The 21,239-nt window shown below is 37.0% G+C and overlaps 8 protein-coding genes across 16 annotated transcripts in view; 6 read left to right on the plus strand and 2 right to left on the minus strand.

Moving 5' to 3' along the window:
* The first annotated feature begins 976 nt into the window (after nt 1-976).
* LOC104749355 (polygalacturonase-like) lies at nt 977-3,304 on the plus strand. Its single transcript, XM_019238219.2, has 4 exons — nt 977-1,494; nt 2,155-2,444; nt 2,590-2,818; nt 2,922-3,304. Exons 1-4 carry the CDS (start codon nt 1,066-1,068, stop codon nt 3,138-3,140), a joined length of 1,167 nt encoding a protein of 388 aa, XP_019093764.2. The 5' UTR covers nt 977-1,065; the 3' UTR covers nt 3,141-3,304.
* A 33-nt stretch (nt 3,305-3,337) lies between these two features.
* LOC104749356 (F-box/LRR-repeat protein At3g60040-like) lies at nt 3,338-6,064 on the plus strand. 2 transcript variants are annotated; one of them, XM_087490993.1, is made up of 4 exons: nt 3,338-3,494; nt 4,436-5,392; nt 5,474-5,623; nt 5,727-6,064. In XM_087490993.1, exons 2-4 carry the CDS (start codon nt 5,189-5,191, stop codon nt 5,901-5,903), a joined length of 531 nt encoding a protein of 176 aa, XP_087347119.1. In that variant the 5' UTR covers nt 3,338-3,494; nt 4,436-5,188; the 3' UTR covers nt 5,904-6,064. The 2 variants fall into 2 exon arrangements, with proteins under 2 accessions (XP_087347119.1, XP_019093204.2); XM_019237659.2 differs by lacking the exons at nt 5,474-5,623; nt 5,727-6,064 and having other exon boundaries at nt 3,343-3,494; nt 4,436-5,191.
* Nucleotides 6,065-6,975: 911 nt separating this feature from the next.
* On the plus strand, nt 6,976-7,465 carry LOC104749358 (uncharacterized). Its single transcript, XM_010470964.3, has one exon. The coding sequence runs from the start codon at nt 6,976-6,978 to the stop codon at nt 7,267-7,269; it is 294 nt and encodes a 97-aa protein (XP_010469266.1). The 3' UTR covers nt 7,270-7,465.
* A 329-nt stretch (nt 7,466-7,794) lies between these two features.
* LOC104749357 (integrin-linked protein kinase 1) lies at nt 7,795-10,458 on the plus strand. 4 transcript variants are annotated; one of them, XR_015584220.1, is made up of 11 exons: nt 7,795-8,226; nt 8,330-8,404; nt 8,516-8,620; nt 8,716-8,801; nt 8,904-9,024; nt 9,110-9,252; nt 9,320-9,459; nt 9,557-9,642; nt 9,732-9,856; nt 9,952-10,083; nt 10,187-10,458. XR_015584220.1 is itself a non-coding variant. In XM_010470962.1 (11 exons), the coding sequence occupies exons 1-11, from the start codon at nt 7,795-7,797 to the stop codon at nt 10,191-10,193; spliced, it is 1,434 nt and encodes a 477-aa protein (XP_010469264.1). In that variant the 3' UTR covers nt 10,194-10,458. The 4 variants fall into 4 exon arrangements, 2 of the variants coding, with proteins under 2 accessions (XP_010469264.1, XP_010469265.1); XR_015584219.1 differs by having other exon boundaries at nt 9,331-9,459; XM_010470962.1 differs by having other exon boundaries at nt 9,338-9,459.
* Nucleotides 10,459-10,830: 372 nt separating this feature from the next.
* Nucleotides 10,831-15,134, plus strand: LOC104749360 (uncharacterized). The gene is made up of 15 exons (XM_010470965.3): nt 10,831-11,003; nt 11,298-11,964; nt 12,057-12,369; nt 12,464-12,610; nt 12,710-12,798; nt 12,894-12,986; nt 13,067-13,193; nt 13,309-13,373; nt 13,451-13,625; nt 13,737-13,931; nt 14,024-14,071; nt 14,141-14,287; nt 14,374-14,456; nt 14,547-14,662; nt 14,755-15,134. The coding sequence occupies exons 2-15, from the start codon at nt 11,372-11,374 to the stop codon at nt 14,841-14,843; spliced, it is 2,280 nt and encodes a 759-aa protein (XP_010469267.1). The 5' UTR covers nt 10,831-11,003; nt 11,298-11,371; the 3' UTR covers nt 14,844-15,134.
* A 116-nt stretch (nt 15,135-15,250) lies between these two features.
* LOC104749361 (sm-like protein LSM6A) lies at nt 15,251-16,944 on the minus strand. 4 transcript variants are annotated; one of them, XM_010470967.2, is made up of 5 exons: nt 16,769-16,944; nt 16,627-16,677; nt 16,278-16,423; nt 15,575-15,688; nt 15,251-15,480 (listed from the first exon to the last, which is right to left on the minus strand). In XM_010470967.2, the coding sequence occupies exons 3-5, from the start codon at nt 16,390-16,392 to the stop codon at nt 15,434-15,436; spliced, it is 276 nt and encodes a 91-aa protein (XP_010469269.1). In that variant the 5' UTR covers nt 16,393-16,423; nt 16,627-16,677; nt 16,769-16,944; the 3' UTR covers nt 15,251-15,433. The 4 variants fall into 4 exon arrangements, with proteins under 4 accessions (XP_010469269.1, XP_019093766.1, XP_010469268.1 ...); XM_019238221.2 differs by having other exon boundaries at nt 16,278-16,420; nt 16,769-16,900; XM_010470966.3 differs by lacking the exon at nt 16,627-16,677.
* A 98-nt stretch (nt 16,945-17,042) lies between these two features.
* LOC104749363 (uncharacterized) lies at nt 17,043-18,962 on the plus strand. 2 transcript variants are annotated; one of them, XM_010470969.3, is made up of 5 exons: nt 17,043-17,313; nt 17,746-17,847; nt 18,238-18,373; nt 18,451-18,497; nt 18,592-18,962. In XM_010470969.3, the coding sequence occupies exons 1-5, from the start codon at nt 17,227-17,229 to the stop codon at nt 18,778-18,780; spliced, it is 561 nt and encodes a 186-aa protein (XP_010469271.1). In that variant the 5' UTR covers nt 17,043-17,226; the 3' UTR covers nt 18,781-18,962. The 2 variants fall into 2 exon arrangements, with proteins under 2 accessions (XP_010469271.1, XP_087347121.1); XM_087490995.1 differs by having other exon boundaries at nt 17,771-17,847.
* Nucleotides 18,963-18,988: 26 nt separating this feature from the next.
* The window catches only part of LOC104749362 (mitogen-activated protein kinase 10-like), a 61,443-nt gene continuing 59,192 nt past the window's right edge, over nt 18,989-21,239 (minus strand). The window contains exons 2-7 of the mRNA XM_019238220.2: nt 20,883-21,167; nt 20,437-20,566; nt 20,190-20,327; nt 19,759-20,091; nt 19,485-19,665; nt 18,989-19,402 (exon numbers count right to left, since the gene is read on the minus strand). Coding sequence (XP_019093765.2) covers nt 19,224-19,402; nt 19,485-19,665; nt 19,759-20,091; nt 20,190-20,327; nt 20,437-20,566; nt 20,883-21,115 — 1,194 coding nt within the window. The 5' untranslated portion in view covers nt 21,116-21,167 and the 3' untranslated portion in view covers nt 18,989-19,223. The remainder of the gene's footprint in view (nt 19,403-19,484; nt 19,666-19,758; nt 20,092-20,189; nt 20,328-20,436; nt 20,567-20,882; nt 21,168-21,239) is intronic.

Below are 21,239 nucleotides of genomic sequence, written 5' to 3' on the forward strand. Positions count from 1 at the left end.
GCAACACTTTAGTTCGATATATTTAAATTACATTTCGTGATCCTAATAACACGGCATGCGGCAATAAATGTGTTGTGATTGACAAAACATCACATTTTTTTTCTGAATTGTTTGGTCATGCATGTGAATGTGAGATATCATCACCCCCTCAAAATATATACTTGCTTTATTGGCCAATTGCTTCTCCGTTTTCTTCTCCACTTGTCACGTTTCCCACTCATGTTTGGTTCCGTATGACCCGTACATTATTGCATTCTTTAATTGCTTAATTTCTTTTAATATATGCATGGATCCGTAAATTCCTTGCCCTGATTTTTTAATAATTGGGATCGTGTAACGTTTTATTTGATAAGTAAAGCTAAATCGGTTTACTACCAATTTGAGTCGTCACATGCTTTGATCTTATGCTCCCTGCCATCAACATGCACTGTCCCTGACCAATTCCACTTGCTTTTTTGCAGTTATTTATTATCAAAATACAACATAGATGATTTTAATGTAGGAACACGTTTGAGTTCTACTCTAAAAATCGTAAGAACTCGAACACAAAACTTACGTACACATTCATCCGATTACTTGAATTTCATCATTAGTTACTATATGAAATCATAACATCTTATAAATGATCATGCATTTACTCACGAATCACGATAAAAGCCTATAAACCTAAAAACAGCCTTTTTTTTTTAGCATACTAGAGAGTAGAGATCATGATAAAAAAATCAAAGAGTCTACAACTTGCAATATTCTGAAATTTTGACAAAACAAAATATGTTGCCAATCATCACTTCACAAACCACTCGAATAAATTAACTATTCAAGAAAATCAAATTTCATATCAATCTTTCTCCTTCAGATCTAAGGTTTCGTTTATTTGATAAATAGAAAAATAATACTCTACAAAAATAATAATAATCCCTTTCATAAATACGCAAATACTATATATACCCTCCACTAAACCGTTTCAAATTCCCACACACCCACCACCACTATTATTCAACTTCTCCATCTCTCTCTCTCTCTCTCTCTCTCTCTCTCTCTCTCTCTTTAAGTTTAAACAATATAATGCCTTCTTCACATATCATAATTCTTCTATTTCTCCTATCGATCTCATCGTCCTCAGCTCAAACCTACAATATCCTCTCTTATGGAGCCAAACCCGACGGCAAAACCGACTCCACAAAGGCCTTAACCGCCGTGTGGGCGAAAGCCTGCGCCTCGGTCAAGCCGGTCACTATATTGGTACCTAAAGGACGGTTTTTATTAAGAAGCATTGTTTTTGACGGTGCCAAGTGTAAACGCAAGTCCGTCACGGTCCGTATCCAAGGTACACTTGTGGCTCCATCGGATTATCGAGTCATCGGTGGTAAAAACTATTGGATTTTCTTCCAACATCTCGACGGCCTCTCTGTCTACGGCGGAGTTCTTGACGCTCAAGGAACTTCTCTGTGGTCTTGCAAGAAATCCGGCAAGAGTTGCCCTAGTGGCGCTACGGTAAGAACTTACCATTTTAACGCCTTTTCTTGTTATTTGTGAATTATGCATTTACTGTATATATAGCGTTTATAATTAGGTTGTGCCAACCTACAAAATGAACAATTTTATACAAATTCTGATCAGCGAAATGAGTAAAAATGTTGAAAGTTTTGTTTCAAAAGGGGAAAAGTTTATATTCGACATAAAATTTCAAGGGCAAACCTATAAACTTGAAAGTATCAATTTTTTCTTACATATATTTGCTTCTGTTCCAAGCTTTAGATTGTTGAAACTTGAAACCATTTAAAATCATTTTCTTAGGTAAAATAGATTTTAAAATTGAATATATACGCCGTTTTTTTTTTTTTTTTTTAATTCCGCCAATTCAGCTAGCATGATCCAAATTATGCATTTTCCGTAATTTTGTTTCTCTACCTTTCCGCTAACACGAGTTACAAGTTTCATCCATGCGTAGCATTGCAATGGTAAGGACTATTGGACTAATATAAAAATATAGTATTATGTTTTGGTTGACTTCTTATGGCATTAGTTAACGTAGAATGCTCATTCACATCACATGTCTACCAATCATAGAGTCGTTGATGTATTGATACACTATTATATTTGGATAAAATGTAATGTAATTGACACGTGAGGAACAAATTAAATTGCAAACAGAGCATAGGGTTTCAGAACTCAATCAACGTGTTGGTCTCCGGGCTGACGTCACTCAACAGTCAGATGTTTCACGTCGTCATCAACGGCTGCCGTAACGTAAAGCTCGACGGAGTCAAAGTTTCGGCTGACGGAAACAGTCCAAATACTGACGGCATCCACGTGCAGTCATCCTCCACCGTCTCAATCCTCAACTCTAAAATTTCCACCGGAGATGATTGTGTCTCCATCGGTCCAGGCACTAACGGACTCTGGATCGAAAACGTCGCTTGTGGCCCTGGCCATGGGATCAGGTATATTAGTTACTTGTGTGTTACATTCTCGAGTTTTGTAGATTTTGGTTTATAAATTGAAGTCAAAACTAATATTGTATATAGAGAGGTTTGATATGGTTTAAACTTTTTTTGGTAACTTTTTTTTTTTTTATAAATGCTGCAGCATTGGGAGTTTGGGAAAAGAAAGTGTGGAGGCAGGTGTACAGAACGTGACAGTGAAAACGGCGACGTTTACGGGAACAGAGAATGGGGTGAGAATAAAATCATGGGCCAGGCCCAGTAATGGATTCGCTAAGAACATCCGTTTCCAACATTGTGTAATGAACAACGTACAAAACCCAATCGTCATTGACCAAAACTATTGCCCCGGCAACGAAAATTGTCCTAACCAGGTTCAATAATTTTTTTTTTTCTTTCTTCAAATTAAATTAAAACATTACATTTGAAAACAAATGTTAACCTGAATATGAATTGGTTTATATAATATATGATTAGGTATCTGGTGTAAAAATTAGCGATGTAACGTTCTTGGATATACACGGGACATCGGCGACGGAAGTAGGAGTGAAATTTGACTGTAGCTCTAAGAAGCCGTGTACCGGAATCCGAATTCAAGATGTGAAGTTGACGTACCGGAATAAACCGGCTATAGCTGACTGTAGTCATGCCGGAGGTAGTGAGGCTGGGTTTCAAAGGCCCAACAGTTGTCTATGACCTAAACATATTATATATATTTTTTTTGTTATTTTAATTTGTTAGTTGTGAAAATGTAAGTGATGTCGTCTTTTTTTTTTTTTTTTTTTTAAATTATGTAATACGGCTTTATTCGTGTATGTGTATGGTTGGAAGATTTGGAATACATGAAATTATATGGTCTATTTTAGCACTTAGGCCTAAAGCCCTAAACGACCACAAAATGTACGAAACTTTCCCTTTAAATTGACATTTCCTTTTTTTTTTCTTTCTTAAAATAATTCTTCACTGTATTATACGGAGGGAGAGACCCTAAGCCCTCTTAACCCATGGGAGAAAGCTATAGAGTCTTCAGTTCAATCGAAAAGGGAAAAGGTTGAAGCTTTTTTTTTTTTTTTTTTTGTTTAGTTTTGGGATGTGGATTTTCTCTGTTCTCTGTTCTTCTACAAGGGAAGGGCTAAAAGTGTTGTTGTTTTTTTGAGCTTACACTTGTTTATAGATAGATTTGAGTTTGATGAAATGGGTGTACTTTGCCACTAATCGGCTTTCTCGTGTTGCTCGAGTTCGGACCATCCCTTAATTCAATTTTTTTTTTTTTTTGAAAAAGGATAAAGCTTGAACCTTTAGCTTCTCTAACCTTGTTAAACTTGAGCTTCATCGCGTAGTTGTTGTGTGTGCTCAAATCTTTGTAATTAATGAATAGTACTGGATCTTATGGTTTGTGGAACTTCTCTCTTCTTTGTTATCTCTGTGCTTTATTTGTAGACAATTTTGGAGCTTTCTGGTACTTTTCGATCTCAAAAAATCTTCCATTATTTCAATTCTAAACGGGAAAAAGTGTGAACCTTTTTAGCTTCTGTAACCTTTTTTTTAGTTTTGTTTCTCTTTCTCTGTTGAACATCATTGTTGATTGCAACTTTTTTGGATGTGGATCTTCTCCATGATTTCCTCTTACAAGCGCTCAAAGTGTTGTTCTTTTGAGCTTCATTGTGCTATTTGAACTCCAATCTTCCATTAATTCAATTTAAAAAGGGAAAAGCGTGTAACTTCGGTAACCTTGTTGTTTTCCTGAAAGTAACTTCGTTAATTCAGCTTTTCATCGCCTAAGTTGCTAGCTTAAAAATCTTTGTAATTGTGAAAACTGGATTTTATGGTTTGTGGAACTACTCTGGTCTTTGTTCCTCTCTCTGGTTCTTATTATAACATTCGTTCATACAATCTTGAGCTTTGTGATATCCTCTCTTTTTATTATTTGTTGGGTGCATTTTGGCTTTTATGCAGCAGTTGAATCACTCTGAGCTCACTACATGTTTCAGGCACTTCTAAGGAAGAGATTACTTCTGTCACTATGGATACCAAAATGTTGGATACTGCCTTCGAAGATGCAATCAGCTGTCTCCCTCATGAGGTTCTAGGCGACATCTTGTCCAGAGTTCCGACCAAACTGGCTGCTTCAATATCTCTTCTCTCAAAAAAGTGGAGGAATGTGTTTGCATTGGTGCATAATCTCGATTTTGATAATTCTGTCTTCCTGCAACCGGAAGATGGTAAGCGAGAGAGGGACGAGATCCGGGAGTGCTTCAGGAACTTTGTCGATAGAACACTGGCTTTGCAATGCGCTTCTCCGCTCAAGAAATTCTCTCTAAAATATCACATTGGCGACGACAGTGAGATGGATCATATGTACCCCTGGATACGTAATGCCGTAGAGCGTGGTGTAGTGGAGCTTGACGTTAGTATTGAGCCTACCTATGGTGACATCTTGCTGCCTTATGAGTTCTTCATGAGCAGGACATTGGTTAAGCTGACACTGGGGACACGAATTTCTTTTGGAAAGTTCCCTCCAGATTTGTCTCTTCCAGCACTTAGGAGTCTCTTCTTGGATTCGGTCGTTTTTGAATATGAAGATCTGTGTCATGTGCTTCTTCCTGGTTGTCCAGTGCTCGAGGATTTAGTCGTACGTCACAAGTACTTCGAAGCGCTGCCATACTGCATATCGAGTCGGAGCATCAAGAAGCTATCTATCAGTTCACTACGATTGTGAGCTTGAAATTGGTCCCTATAGTATTATGTCATTTAACGCCCCAAGTCTTGTGTCCTTGGACTACTCCGATTATGCCTTGGCTGTATATGAACAAGTTAACTTGGCTTCCCTTGTGGAAGCTAAGCTGGATATTCGTTATTCTAAAAGAATCGAGAGGCCTGATGTATCAAGTCTCATTGAAGGGATATGCAACGTGGAGACCCTGCATCTTTCTCCCGATTCTGTTGATGTAAGTTTTCCCAATTTCTTTCTTTACAGTAATTAATGAGCTTGGATATTCTTCAAGTGTTTGTGTGTCTGTGTGTTTCAGGTGATTTCTCGATGTGTTAGACATGGACTACTTCTACCGGTGTTCAACAATCTGGTAAGCTTGTCTTTTGGGAGTAAGAATAATGAAGGTTGGGAACTGCTGCCATATCTGCTTGAGCAGTCTCCAAAGCTTCAAACTCTAATCATCCAGGTATATAAATATCATTAATTAGCAAAACCCATGAACTAACTGACAGAGATAGGGACTTAAGTGGTTGATCCCTTACACATGCATCTTCTTGATGCTTCTGCAGGGGATATATAGTTACACAGGCGATGTGACCATGATTCCGTCCCAAGTGAAGGTGTTGCGTGTTGTTGGTTATGGAGGAACCGCTAAAGAGTTGGAAAACGTGCAGAAATTTATTGGGGAGTCGGAATGCCTCGAAGTGGTGGTGCTAGCGGAGGCTGTGGTGGATGATGTCATATAAGCTGCGTTTCATTCTAGTTCTAGGATTGAGAATAACAAGTTACGATTTTTCCATCCTCATTATAAAAAAAAATGGAAACAAAACTTTTTTTTATCTAAAAGTCGAAACTACAAATATTTATGTAGGATTTTTTCCCATAAATGTTACTTTGTTTAGAACGATTTTTAAAGTAATAAAAATAATTAAAATAATCAAATTATGAACAGATTCCAGTGGAATCAAATCAATCCACAATATAAAAATTTGTATCTTTAAAAAAAACAAAATATATAAAAAATATTTATGCTCGAAACCTAGGTTGCATGGAAACGGAAACGCGAAAGCGAAACGTTTCGGAAACGGGAAACGAATTTTTTCTAAAATGAGGAAATAGAAACGTTTTGGAAACGTATGGATATACACATGTGTGTATATATATATATATATCTATAAATATATAATAAAATACTAAACATAAAAATCATATCAAAAAACTTCAAACAACAAAGCTTCAAAATATAAATTTTAAATAGTTTAATTAAAACACTAATAATATTATATATTAATATCTATAATAAAATTTTATATTTCCAAATTATTTATTTATTAAGTTTTAAACTAAAAAAAAGTTTCCGTCGTGTTTCCAAAACGGAAATGGAATTTCCATCGTGTTTCCAAAACGGAAATAGAGTTTTCATTGTGTTTCCAAACAAAAATTTCTATGAATCATGTTTTTGTGCATTGTTTCCGAGTTTCATTGTGACCGAGTTGTATGCACAATTATACCAATCTGTTATCTCTGATTACTTAGCATCAGCATTGTGGGCTGTCTGTGGAGATTTTAAAAGTTTGAGCTCTAATTTGGAATTGGTATGAAATATAAGGATATACTATCAAATTCCATACTTTTTATTCGTTTTTTATGGGCTCAAATTGAAACCCAAGTGAAGCCCAGACTAAATTTAGGAAGTCCAATGTATGTAACAAAGGGGGAAAAAGATAAACCCTAATTCAATTCCCCAGATTTTTCGAGATTACACTTGTTCTCTGATTCTATCTACACAGAGAACCACCGATTCGAGCAAGCGTAGCCATGGGGATTCTATCATGGTTAACGGGAAGTCCTAAGCCGTCACAGTCCGAGACGTCTAAGCCGGAGATGATTCAGATGCCGAAATCAGAAACTCCAGCTCCAGGGATGAACGGAGCCATAGAAGTTCCTCGACCCGATCGCGCGACGGTTTTTGAGTTCGGCTCCGTTGCGGCGACCGGAGACAGAGTCACTCTCGCTGGATACTGTCCCGTTTCCGAAGATCTCGAACCTTGCCGTTGGGAGATTCTTCCCGCCGACGGCAAAGACGCCCCGCAGTTTCGCGTCGTCTTCTGAAGTATCAATCACTAGTTAATTCCCAGATCCGAGTTATGTAATCTCGTCTTCAAGAATTGTATTTTGTTCTGGTAATCTCATCGCTCTTCTATCAAAAAAAAATTGTACAATTTTTCACTTGAAATCGAACAAGTTCTCATCTTTGCTAGTTGGACTGTTTAAATTAATATTACAATAACTTTCGTTTTGTTTGTTATTTATCAATGGTGTTTTGGTTAATTGTTTTTTTTGTAGTCATATTAATTTTCTAATTAGTTATCTAATTATGTATGAGATGAGAGACTAAAAGGAAAATAGTGATTACCCGCGTTTTACTGCTCAAAAACGACATTGTTAGCCAATGAAACCATTGTTTTGTCAATCTGTTTTATGGATAACACCAAAACGAAGGGAAAAAACGATCGTCTCTGTTCCTTGCAATTTTCAACCTTTCTCTTCATCGTCTTATCTCCAAAAAGATACAATGTGGTTTTGATCCTTAACTGATCGTTGGTTCTTTTTTTTTTGTGGCAATTCAATCACATCATGGAGAACGTAGCGGCGCAATTGAAGCGTGGGATATCGAGACAGTTCTCGACAGGATCAATGCGGCGAACGCTAAGCCGACAATTCACGCGCCAAAACTCTCTGGATCCACGCCGTAACAACATGAGGTTCAGCTTCGGTCGTCAATCATCGCTTGATCCAATACGACGTAGCCCTGAGTCTCTTAGCTGCGGGCCGCATATGTCTGTCCCCGAGAATCTCGATTCGACGATGCAGCTTCTCTTTATGGCGAGTAGAGGTGATGTGAATGGCGTTGAGGAGCTGCTTAATGAAGGAATCGATGTGAATAGCATTGATCTTGATGGTCGTACGGCTCTTCACATCGCCTCTTGTGAAGGTCATTACGAAGTTGTTAAGGTTCTTCTTAGCCGGAGAGCTAACATTGATGCTCGTGATCGTTGGGGTAGCACGGTCTGTCTTCTTCTTCCCCTATTTTCATGAATATATTATTGGATTCGTTTTGGTTAAACCGAATTATGCATCCTTAAGGTGACATTTTGTTAACATTGTTCAGGCGGCTGTTGATGCAAAGTATTATGGGAATGTTGAAGTGTATAATCTCTTGAAAGCTAGAGGAGCTAAAGCTCCGGTATGGAGTTTTTAACAAAAAGATATATCCTTTATGTTCTTAGAAAGATGATTGGTTTCTTTCTCTTCCTCTGGTGCTTTACTAGATTTGTTTTTTTGTGTGACATTTTAGAAAACCAGAAAGACTCCAATGACGGTAGGGAATCCGAAAGAAGTTCCTGAGTATGAGCTTAATCCACTCGAGCTTCAAGTCCGAAAAGTTGATGGCATCTCAAAGGTTTGTTGATTCTCCTCATATATACAAGTGCTGAGAATGATTTCTACTAAATCTCTCTTATCCTGCTGATGTGTTTGCTTTTGCTTCATTTGCAGGGAACTTATCAAGTTGCTAAATGGAATGGCACGCGAGTCTCGGTAAAAATATTCGACAAAGATAGTTATTCAGATCGGGAACGCGTGTATGCATTCTTCTTGTTCTTGAATTACTCTGCTTAATATTTTGGTTACATGCAATAACTTAACACTTTGTTTTGCTCTTTCTGTTTCTTTGATATGACCAGAAACGCTTTCACAAATGAATTGACTTTGCTAGCAAAAGCTCGGCATCCAAATATTGTTCAATTTGTTGGAGCCGTCACTCAAAATTTACCAATGATGATTGTAGTTGAGTATAATCCAAAAGTAAGTAAGCACTGTATTTGTCTTTTTTTTTTCACTTTATTTCCGAATCCAAATGTAGCAATCTTGTTTCATTAATCATTTTCAGGGTGATCTAAGTGTTTATCTTCAAAAGAAAGGTCGTCTGTCACCTTCAAAAGCTCTGAGATTTGCTCTTGATATTGCCAGAGGCATGAACTATCTTCATGAATGTAAACCAGATCCGATCATCCACTGCGAGTTAAAGCCAAAGTAAGACAAAGTCGAGAGCATATTAGTTAAGGGCGAAAAAATAACTGTTTGGATAATATTTTGAAAGTTTTTTGTAAGGTGCCAGAAATATTTTGCTGGATAGAGGAGGGCAATTGAAGATCTCTGGATTTGGATTGATAAAGTTGTCAAAGATTGCAGAAGAAAATGCAAAAGTAGTGAACCACGAAGCTCAAATCGATAAGTCAAGTAAGAAAAAAGCTACACTTTAGTTAGAAATAGATTTATTACAATATACAAGAAGCTTTGTTCTTGAAATGTCCTAGGCTTACCTTTTGAACTGCAGATTACTATATAGCACCCGAAATTTACAAAGACGAAGTCTTCGATAAAAGGGTTGATGTGCATTCGTTTGGTGTCATTTTGTATGAGGTAGTAACACAAATCTCTGGCCTTTTTTTTATATAGTTAAATGTCTCAGTCTCATACTCTGCAATGTTTGTTTGGTATCATATGTGAAGTTGACTGAGGGAGTATCTTTATTCCATCCTAAACCACCTGAAGAGGTTGCAGAATCGATTTGTATAGAAGGAAAAAGACCAACAATCAGAACAAAAACAAAGAGTTACCCTCCGGAATTGAAAGAGTAAGCATTTCAAGATCTTGTTCATGTTTTAAAACATCATCTGTGATTTGTTTCGTGAACATTAACAAGTCAAGAATCGTGATTATATAATGTAGGTTAATTGAGGAATGTTGGCATCCAGAAATCGGTATGAGGCCAACATTCTCTGATATTATCATACGGCTCGACAAGATAATCGCAAACTGTTCGAAGCAGGGTTGGTGGAAAGACACATTTAAGTTCCCTTGGTAAATTTGAAAAAAAAGTTTCATCTTCTTTAATCTGAAATCATAAATCTTAGTTAAACCAAAAATTTGGGTTCATCATGTTATGTTATTTTTTTGTTTGCAGGAAATGAAATGGAAATATTGAATCAATCAAAACATTCAACTTAAACCCATGGAGAAAAAACAAGATGGGAGTGAGATATTGCATACTAAAGAAGCAGATTCACAAACTCACTAGCCTTTTTAGAAACAGAAGATCACTTTTTGTTGTTGTTTTAATGTTTGTTTGTTACATTTCATAAGTTTTTTTTGGGTTATTTTGTAAAGTATATATTTTATGATAAACATACACATCACTTGTTCATATTGAAATCGGAAGCACATGTTTTATCACAAGAGAGGGATAGATGAAAATTACAGATATGTGAATTTTGTCTAAGAAGTGAACAAATATTAGTTTTGATAAATTTATCATAGAGTAATGATAATGGATATAATACTATTTTTGTTTGTTTGATTGAGAAGTAAAAGATTATAAATTATTTTATTAATTTTAATAATTGAATACAAAACAAAACCAAAATAATTGATGAGAAAAAATAAATAAATCTATATCCCTTCGTCGTGGGCATCAAGTATATTTTACATCAGATCGAGGATTCGTACACGTGGTGACAATGGAAAACGTACGGGCCTTGTAGATATGATCCAACGGTGGAAATTCACTCACTCATACAGGTGTAAGCAAAAAATGTATTCCCTTTATTTAATATTCTCTGTCTTCAAAATAGAAAAGAAAAAAATAAAAAAAGGAAAAAAATCTAAAACCCTTTGCTCACGATTTATTTGCCGCATCCCTAAAACCTCTCAAATTTCCCTGGCGTGGTGATTCACTTTCTCCGGCCAACAGTGTTCGTCATCTTCAGGTTCCTCCGTCTTCTGTAAGTTTTCGTACCTTTCTCCGATTTCCTCATACTTGGTTGAAATCAAGGGTTTCGCATTTCAATTTCTTCAATTTTTTTTTTTTTTTTTTTTTTTATAATAACTTGTAGTCGAGGTATCGTCGTCACTTTCTAGGGTAAAGATTGTGATTTTTCTCGTAATCGATTTCGATTAATCGTCTGGGTTTTTTGTTTCGGTTCTGATTCTTAGTTATGGGTTCGCTGAATTTGTCTTCATCTTCGTAGCTTTTGATTTAGCGACTTTTTTTTTTTGTCCTATTCCAAAAAATTCAGATCAAGGACTGTTCTCTTCTGGGAGATGACCAGCTGATTCAGCTTTGAACAAACGACAAGGATATTGAAAAAAAATGGCGTCAAGAGCGATCATTAGGAGAAAGAATATAATTTCCGATTACTTGAATGTCTATGCTCGTTCGATTCAGAGCTTTCAATCCATTGGAAACTCCTCTCAGACGGTGGTTCATTCACATGCTTATCATTCTGGTGTCAACCGTCCTCCTCCTCCCGTGGAAACTAAACCTGTGACTCAACACAAGTCCTTTACAGGAAGAGAAGATGGTCTTCTGTTGCTTTCTAGAAATGGATATTTCAATCGTAGTTTCCATGGTTTTCACTCCTCGGCCTTCGGTTATGGAAGTTCAGAAGTTGGTCCTTCTCTTGGGATGAGGTATAGGAGCATATCTATTCGTGATGCTACTACTGTTGCAGCTAAGAAACCTGAAGAAGAGGATAAAAAAGTTGATGAGGTTGCTAAAAATAGGAAAGAGGCGTCTCCTGAGGAATGTGATCAAGCTGTTGAAAGTCTTAGCAGTGTTAAAGCAAAGGCCAAAGCTAAACGTCTTCAAGACTCCAAAAAGGTTGCTCGATCTATTGTACAGAGGGCATGGGCAATTGTTCTTAAAATAGGCCCTGCTATAAGAGCTGTTGCCGCCATGAACAGGTTTAGCTTTCTCTCCTTACGTTTTTTGTGTTCTTAATTGCCAGGCTTTATGCATGGATATTGTAGTGTACTGAATTTCTGTTTTTCTACAGGGCGGATTGGGCGAAAAAGCTTACTCACTGGAAGCAGGAGTTTGTGTCAACAATGAAACATTATTGGCTGGGGACCAAATTACTCTGGGCAGACACTAGAATCAGTTCTAGATTGCTTCTCAAGTTGGCTGGTGGAAAGAGTCTCTCCAGAAGAGAAAGGCAACAGCTTACTCGAACTACAGCTGATATCTTTAGATTAGTGCCGTTTGCAGTGTTCATCCTCGTGCCGTTTATGGAGTTCCTTCTGCCAGTTTTCTTGAAGCTCTTCCCTAATATGTTACCGTCAACTTTCCAGGACAAGATGAAAGAAGAGGTATGTGTCAAAAGAGTGTCGGCTTTACACATTCATTTGTTACCTTCTTGCCTTCGTGATCTCTTTTTGATGTTGCTCTTTTGTTAATGCACAGGAAGCATTGAAAAGGAAATTACTTGCAAGGATGGAATATGCTAAGTTTCTTCAGGAAACGGCCAGAGAGATGGCTAAGGAAGTTAAACATTCAAGATCTGGAGAAGTAAAGAAAACCGCTGAAGACCTGGATGACTTTCTAGACAAGGTAAAAAGTCATAATTTTGTGTTGGCTAAGATACTTTCTTTTCTTTTGGTTTTTGGATTTGAAATTCATTTTCCTTGTTCTTATAATCCTGGCTTGCAGGTTCGAAGAGGTCAAATAGTCCATAATGATGAACTTTTGGGCTTTGCAAAGCTTTTCAACGATGAGCTTACTTTGGATAACATTAGCAGGTTTGTTGCTCCTTTGTTGTTTAATCTTGGAGATATCTTGTGCTCTTAAAGGAACATATTCTGACAGTATTTACCTCTTTGTTTCTCAAATATAGGCCTCGCTTGGTTAACATGTGCAAATATATGGGTATTAGCCCATATGGAACAGATGCGTATCTCCGATATATGCTCAGGAAAAGACTGAGGAGGTTAAGTTACTTCCACATCTCATTGTTATTAGACTTGCTACCTTGCTTTGATGTTTAATATTTACTTCTTTTCATTGCAGCATTAAGGAAGATGATAAACTGATTAGAGCTGAGGGTGTGGATTCCCTTTCAGAAGCTGAGCTACGTGAAGATTGCAGGGAACGGGGAATGCTGGGACTGGTTTCAGTTGAAGAGATGAGGCAACAGGTTTCTCCTTTTTTACTCCTATGATTTCTTGGTTCTTTATTATTATATATTAAACTCCATCAGGAAAAAATAATGTTACAGCTATTAATGTTTTTGTATCGGAACAATCTTGCAGCTTCGCGATTGGATGGATTTGTCACTTAATCATTCTGTCCCCTCGTCGTTGTTGATCCTCTCTAGGTAGGTTCCAGAACTCTTTTATTTCGTTTTCCCATCAGTTCTATTGCGAATAAATTTCTGATAGCAGTTTATATCAGGGCATTCACGGTTTCTGGAAGAGTTAAGGCAGAGGATGCTGTCCGAGCTACTCTTTCTTCTCTACCTGACGAGGTTGTGGATACTGTTGGTATTACTTCTCTGCCATCTGAAGACCCTATTTCTGAGAGAAGGAGGAAGTTAGAGTACCTTGAGATGCAAGAAGAACTGATCAAGGTCTGATCATATACCACTTGATTGTATTATATTATGCTTGCTTGAGGAAGTTAAAGAACTCGAAGTCTGTGAATTCTAGAGTTAATATTTTGTTTATTAATATATTTACAGGAAGAAGAAGAGAAAGAAGAAGAAGAGCTTACAAGGATTAAGGATGTTAAAGGTGCCGAAGAGGATAAGGCATTGCAAGAGATGACCATACCAACGGCCAGCGAAGCACAAGAACAGGCCCGAGCTAGAGTTCTTGAACAGCAAGATGATCTTTGCAAACTTAGCCGTGCATTGGGTGTTTTAGCTTCTGCTTCTGTAAGAAAAAAGAGCCTATGGTTTGTCAACAATGAATACCCAGTATTTGTCTGATACTTATTTGAGACTCTGCTTGTTTTTGATATGAACAGTCTGTATGTAGAGAGCGCGAAGAATTCCTGAGATTGGTCAAGAAAGAGGTACGCTGCACACAAACGCCTTACCTTTTGTGTCCTAGATTAAACGACTTTGTTTTTCTGTTTCTCCAGATGGAGTTCTATAACACAATGGTCGAGAGAGAAGATGTAGATGGTGAAAAAGCTGCAGTGAAGGCATACAAAGCAGCTAGAGAAGATAGTGACCAAGCTGAGGAAGTTGCTGAAGCAGACGAGGTTTCGTCTGCACTAATGGAAAAGGTAAATAGGTTTTAAATCATTCTAAAAGAATATCAAAGTTCGATGAGATTTATATCAGAGCTAACTCGTCAAGCATACTTTTTAAGGTTGATGGTCTGATACAAAACCTCGAGAAGGAAATTGATGATGTGGATATCAAAATTGGCAAAGGTTGGCAGCTTCTTGACAGGTATAGACATATTATATTCTCCATCTTCTTGTTTGAGTGCTCTGTTTCTGTGAGTAAAATATTAAAGTGATCACATTTGAATGCACGCAGGGATCGAGATGGAAAGGTCACACCAGATGAAGTTGCAGCTGCTGCAATGTACCTGAAAGACACAATTGCTAAGGATGGCCTTCAACAACTAATCAGTAGTCTCTCCAAAGATAAAGGTAAAGGACAGAGCGATCCTCACCTGCTTGAGCTCTTATCTCTCAGAAGTTAATATGTTAGTTGATCTTTGTTTTGAACTGTTATTCAACAGAGGGAAGAATTATGGTGGAAGACATTGTAAGGTTAGGGAGGTTGGGAAGTAAGCCAGAAGAAAATGCAACGGAAGAAGAATCAAATTGAAGGAAGGATACTCTGATTTTAAGACATTTTTAGTAGCAGTGAAGATAGTTTTGTAGAGTTTCATTGAGAGAAACTCTTCTTCAGGTTTTACTGCTTGGACATAAGCAGTTATATTTACAAGCGGCTAAGAGTATGAGACCTTTAGCTAGTTATGTGAAAAGAGGTTGGAAACTAAAAAAACCACATTACGCCAAGAATGGTATCTTGAGCGTATTATTTTTATTGAAACTTTTGATTCAACTGTGTCAACGGCTTAGAATATGATAATTGACAGGCTTACTATTTTGACAACGTTTTTTTTTTCCAAGCGTTTGCCTAAACGACATTGTTCGATTCCTAAACTTGTTTGTTCGTCTGATTATATGAAGTCATAGGTTAATAATCTTATAATCTTTGGGGTCAGCATCTCCTAAAAAGTGAATAATTTCATAATAACAAGAAAAACGCGACGACTGTGAATCTGTGATAATAACATTCTTGGGTCATGTCAACTACAAGAAGCTCTTTTAATATGAGATCGAAGAAGACAACACCAATGGCAGCCATAACTTGACCACTAGTGTTGTTGATGATAATGCATCAGGAAGGACCTAGGCACCGTCAGCTACAGTCCTCTTTACTGTACTGATGTAGAGAACTGCATCCAACAAAAACACACAAATTTATTTACTTAAAAAGACGGATACACATAAAAGAAAATTGAGAGAAAGATGAATAGAGATTCAATTTACCATTGTTTCCACGGATAAAGGCGTCACCATATTTGTTCTTGAGCTGCCCGTTTACATACTCCTCTGTCTGCTCCATTGCTATGTTCATATACCCATCAAGGCAAGTAAGAATGCCTGTGTAAAAAAAGTTATCAATTCTTGATCAACAGCTCGATATTAAGTTTGACCAGAACTTAGGTAAAACTGACTCGGGTACAAAGGGAAACAAGTCAACAAGAATGAGATAAGTGGTCTCTCTTACATGACCTTAAGCCTTGATCATGAGACAAACTAACTTAAACATGTTTATGAGACAAACTCAAGCTCAAAAATCTCTCAGTCAGCTATTGTAGTGTTATTACAGGTAGAAAGGAAACAGTTATTAAACAAAAACTGAACAATATTCACAAGAAAACCACAGAAAATGTAAGGAAAGCTTCTCATTTTGTGACAAGCTTTTTTTAAGGAATCAGTTTACAAGTTAAGAATATAACCTCCAAATGAATAATGATAATGAAGTGGGCGCTTAAAAATCAGCTCTTTCATTCCATTAACATAGCCAAAAGAACCAGTCCTAACTCCTAAGTCAAAACCTCTAACCTAAAGTGCAGTAGAGATAGGTAGAGAACTTGCAAAAACTAAACCATAGCTACACAGCTACACAAAACACATAAGAATATGAAGAAGAATTGAGCTACACAAAAACACATATAGAGAGACCAACCTCGATAATCAACACCAGAATTGAGCTTGACAACAACAGGTCTCCCACGGATGGATTTGAGGAAATCAGCTGGTGTCTTAGTCGTTCCAGAAACTTTCTCTCCAACTCCACTCATCTTTCAAAGCACGATCCTTTATATGTAACTTCTGCAAAACAATTAAAAGAGATCTGAAAATCAATTGACTCACTCTGAAATTTATTTCCTACAAAGACGAAAACAGGACTACGGCTCAGATATGTCTATATACGACCACAACACTCATCTAAAAAACAAACCATTCACCATCAAGAGTAAGCAAAACCCATAAACTCACTCGAATTCAAACAACAAAACTCAGTCGTAACCTACCGGAACAGTAAAGCTCCTCAACGATCTCAATAACAAAAAAGACTCCGAACCCTAAAAATAATTTAAAAAAAAAAACCTAAACTTTCAGTCGAATCGATTGAAAAAGTAAAGAAAAATCGAAACTTTAAGATGGAATCCATACCTGACTTTACTCGAGTCGAACGAGAGAGAGAGAGAGAGAGAGAACGAAGAAATAATGAATCAGTCCTCCAAAGGGTTTTATTATTTACAAAACTATATAATATATGAACTATACATATTAATACTATATAGTATATGATATATATTAATAAAAATTGGTCCTTTTTATAGAGATTTATAATTTGGGGGTGAAATTAAATCTCCAGTGCGTATCGGTTCGGCCTCACAGTTCTCGTCTCTCTCTTCTCTCTCTGGCTCGCTTCTCTACATATCCCTAGATCCTCTCCTTTGAACCTTTAATCCCCAAACCCTTGATTTTATTTTCAATAGGAATCAATATCCCTCTCACATCTTCAATCTCTAATTTGTTGGCTTTCTCTCCTTCTCCCCCTTCAAGAAATTTGCGGACTTGTTTTTTTTTTTCTTGTTGGGTGAATCAATCAATCAAGCAAATCAGATATGGGGAAGAATCAAGCTTACAAGGCTATGCAGAGATCTAGGGTTGGCTCCAGCTCAGCTCAGCCCGATGAGGTTGAAGACGGAATGGTTTGTACCTTTTCATACTAGTTTCCTCCTCTCTATTCCCCAACTCATTGTTATTTTTGTTGATTGATCTTTGTGTTAATGTGTAAATTGATCGAGCTGCGTAATTTCACTTCTAGAATTAAGCTTGTAGATCTCTGATGGGAGTTGTTCCAATTTTTGGGGAATAACTTTGTATTAGGGCTTTTTTACAATACCAATTCATGTTACGATGTGATTTTGTAAAGTGTGTAGCATTAAAGTTTGTGTTACAGTGATTGGAGAGTCTCTTATTGTTGTTGTAATCTGTTAACACAAGAAGCATTTTGGAGAAGTCAAACTTTGATATGAAGCAATTTGCTTCTTTCTGCTGTCAAAGTTTTCTTCTTTGTATTGTTAGCTTGATGATCGTATTTTATATCTGTACCGGAACATTTCTGATGAGGATTGTCTCAGGTGGATGGTTCATTTCATACACCAGAGTGGCATGCGGCTCGTTTGGCTAGCCTTAAGACCACACATACAATTACATGGGAAGAGTATAAGCAGAAGCAAAAGGTAAAGCTTACAATTACGTAGCAAGGTTTAAGATCTTATGAATGGTGTTTGGAATGTTTTTCTTTGTTATAATGCCGTATATATTAGATTGACCATTGAATCATTAAGTGTTGATAAGCTCGCTATTATTGTTGTCAGTTTAAAAGCTTTAATCCAGCAACTGGTTTCCCACTGTCGCTTATTCATTCTCTCCCTGTTATGTCTATCTCTTATCTCGAGGTTTTGAAGTAACTTGAGCATCTTATTTCGCATAACCCATAGATGGACCAGTTTAACACTGACATTAGACTCATTACCTGCAAATATATGTTTCTTACCCTTTGCAGCTTCTCTGCATTGTGAACACCAGGAAATGTTTAACATTGTATCTTCTTCACGTGACATGTTTAGGAAGAAGAAATGAAAAAGGGAGAACTTGAAGCAGATACCGATAAACTGATGCGTGAGTATAGAGCTCAGCTGGATGCAGAAAGGGCGTTGAAACTCTCCAAGGGAAGGAACTATTCTAGCGATAAGTCCCGAAAAGGTAAATATATGATCAACTTAACATAATATCTGAACCTTCTTTCTTTCTGAGGAAGTTATTAACTGGTGACCTTACAGATAAGAAAGATAGAGATTCAAAGAAGAAGAGAAGCAAAAAGAGAAAGGTGCTTTTAAAAGTTTTAAACTTATAACAGAATGTGTCATCTTCTATAGCTTTTGTTAACATTAGCCATGCTGGGTTGTGTTATGTGTTTGCAGCACTATTCGTCCTCAGAGTCATCATCTAGTAGTGATGAAGATGAATCTAGAAGATCAAGATCGAGTTCTAAAAGATCAAAGAAGGAGAAGAAGCACAAGTCCAGCAGAGACAAACACTCCAGCAAAAGTAAAGATGAAACCGACGGCCCTGTACCACTCTCTAAATTCTTTGGCAATCTGAAGAACTGACAGAAGCAAAACTGCAAAAGAACCATTACAAGAGTAAGATTGTCTTCAATCAAAATACTCAAATTAGGATATGATTGCCTTCTTCCTTGTCGCAATGTTATATTTTTGACAATAGCTCATGTATTATTATTTGTTGGATTGAGAGTTGCAATAATGTCCACATAATCAATCATGGTTTTTCAGTTGATTTGCTTTTAAAAAAAATGAATTTGACAACAGCAAAAAGGATTTTATTGAGGGAATTCAGCAGAAAATTAAACGACATGCAACATGTTCTGAGAAACTCTCAGTCCAAGCAACAGGAAATACAAAGAAATTCAACAAACTGGAAAGAAAAATAACATAAGAAGGTTCAAACTGCAAGGATTTGAAAAGCAAAAACATGGATAGAAATGAAAACATGGACGGCTGTTTTCGGAATTGTTTCAAGCCAAGGAGGCCACTTAATGCTGGTGCTGCTCAGGATTATTGAAAGCTAGGGCTTCACAGTAGATGAACTCCTTAATCTGCTCCTCTGTGAGTGAACGTTCATCTGAATCGAAAGTGAAGGGCATCATGCACTCTGGTTCATCGGTAGGGTCGTGCAACGAGCTAAGGTATGGATGAGCAAGCGCTTCTTTAACTGCAAAGTGGCAAAACAAATGATGATAAGAATCCAAATAAAACTGCAAAAGAGGCTATATATAAATTGACAGAATACTGACCTGAGATTCTCTTTCTTGGGTCAAATGTTAACATCTTCTCCACCAAGTCTATTGCCAAAGGAGGCACATTCGGGAATTTCTCAGAGAAAGGTTGGCGAGGATGCTTAGAAAGCTGCCGTATGTATCGCTTAGCGTTTTCACTGAACAATTCAAGGTCTTCTTCAGTTGGAGTGCCTATGAGCTGCAAAAACAAAGTGCCAGGACTTTTTTTAAAGAGCCGCACGAAACGTATCTGTTCTTAGCACAAAAGAAAGGGTTCTTTATTTTACTATACCTCCAAATGCAAACGAAGCTGATGAACTTGATCTTTACCAGGGAAGAGCGTTTTGCGGTTCATCATTTCCATGAAAATACAGCCAACGGACCAAACATCTATTGCTGCGGTGTAATCAGAAGTGCCCAACAGAAGCTCGGGTGCACGGTACCACCTTGTGACAACATACTCAGTCATTGCATGACTCTCAGGAGTGGAACGAGCAAGCCCGAAATCACAGATCTTTAAGTCACACTGTGTAGTCAAGAGGAGATTGCTCGGTTTTAAATCTCTATGTAGCACATTGGCCGAATGAATGTACTTCAATCCGCGCAGGATTTGGTACATGAAAAACTGCAAATAAAAGACAGAGAGGACACCATTAATTGAATATTCTCAAGCTCTCTAATAAAATAATTTCTACGGTTCAAGAAACAGTTCCAAACACAAACCATGCAATGATCTTTGGTTAGTTCTTGTTCGGATGTTAAGACTCCAAAAAGGTCGTGCTCCATGAATTCATATACAATGTAAACATCTTCGAATGAATCTCTCTTAGCAGGCACGATCACGTCTCTGATTCCAACAATCTTATACAAATAAAATTTTATTACATAATTAGCTTTTTTAGTCAAAGAATAATAAATATAAATTTTAAAAGTGAGAGAATTATATTGTGTGGTTGGAAACCAAACGAACGTTTTCATGATCGAAGTGACGAAGAAGCTTGATTTCACGGAGGGTTCTCTTTGCTTCGATTAGGTTATCAAATGCATGCGATAGTTTCTTGATTGCCACCTTCTCATGGGTCTCTGAGTTCATAGCCGAACTGTCCAAAAAAATATTTCATAAAAACTTATGTCAGTAGTGATTTTAAGGTAACAGATATAACATGAAAGCATGAATGATATATCATTTATTTACTTTTTTTTCATGAAAAAAAAAAAGACAATTGTTTAAGAATCTTAGAGATGGAAATATTTCGAGTTCTTCTCATAAAAAAAAAAAAAAGACGAAAGTTTTATCAACCAACAATCATCATCTACACCACACAACATGTGTATTATATTCAGTTATGTATACAAGAGCTCAAACTGGTTAGGAAAATAAATGAAACGATTCAGTTAAAAGGAACGTAATATTACCAAACGATGCCAGAAGCACCTCTGCCAATAGGCGTAATCGGTGGCTGATACTTTGCGGTGACTTTAAAGATATAAGTCTGAAAGATGTTGTATTGAATATATCTTCCGTCATGGCTGAGATTCGCCGGAGCATCCTCATCAGTCACGAGCATTGGAGATACTGGCAAAACGCCGTTAGTAGTAACCTCGCCTTGATGAGTTTCCACCGTCTCAGCATCATTAGATGGTTCCATGATTTTTTTTTTTTTTTTCTCTCACAAGCTTAAACTATTCTGTTTAGAAGAACTGAAAGTAGTTCTGTTTGGTTTTTTTGGGTTGGGTTGTGAACTAAATTTATATAGTGGCTGGAGTGTAAGT

Source organism: Camelina sativa, chromosome 16, assembly GCF_030686135.1.
Source record: "Camelina sativa cultivar CO46 ecotype springtype chromosome 16, ASM3068613v1".
Taxonomy (NCBI): domain Eukaryota; kingdom Viridiplantae; phylum Streptophyta; class Magnoliopsida; order Brassicales; family Brassicaceae; genus Camelina; species Camelina sativa.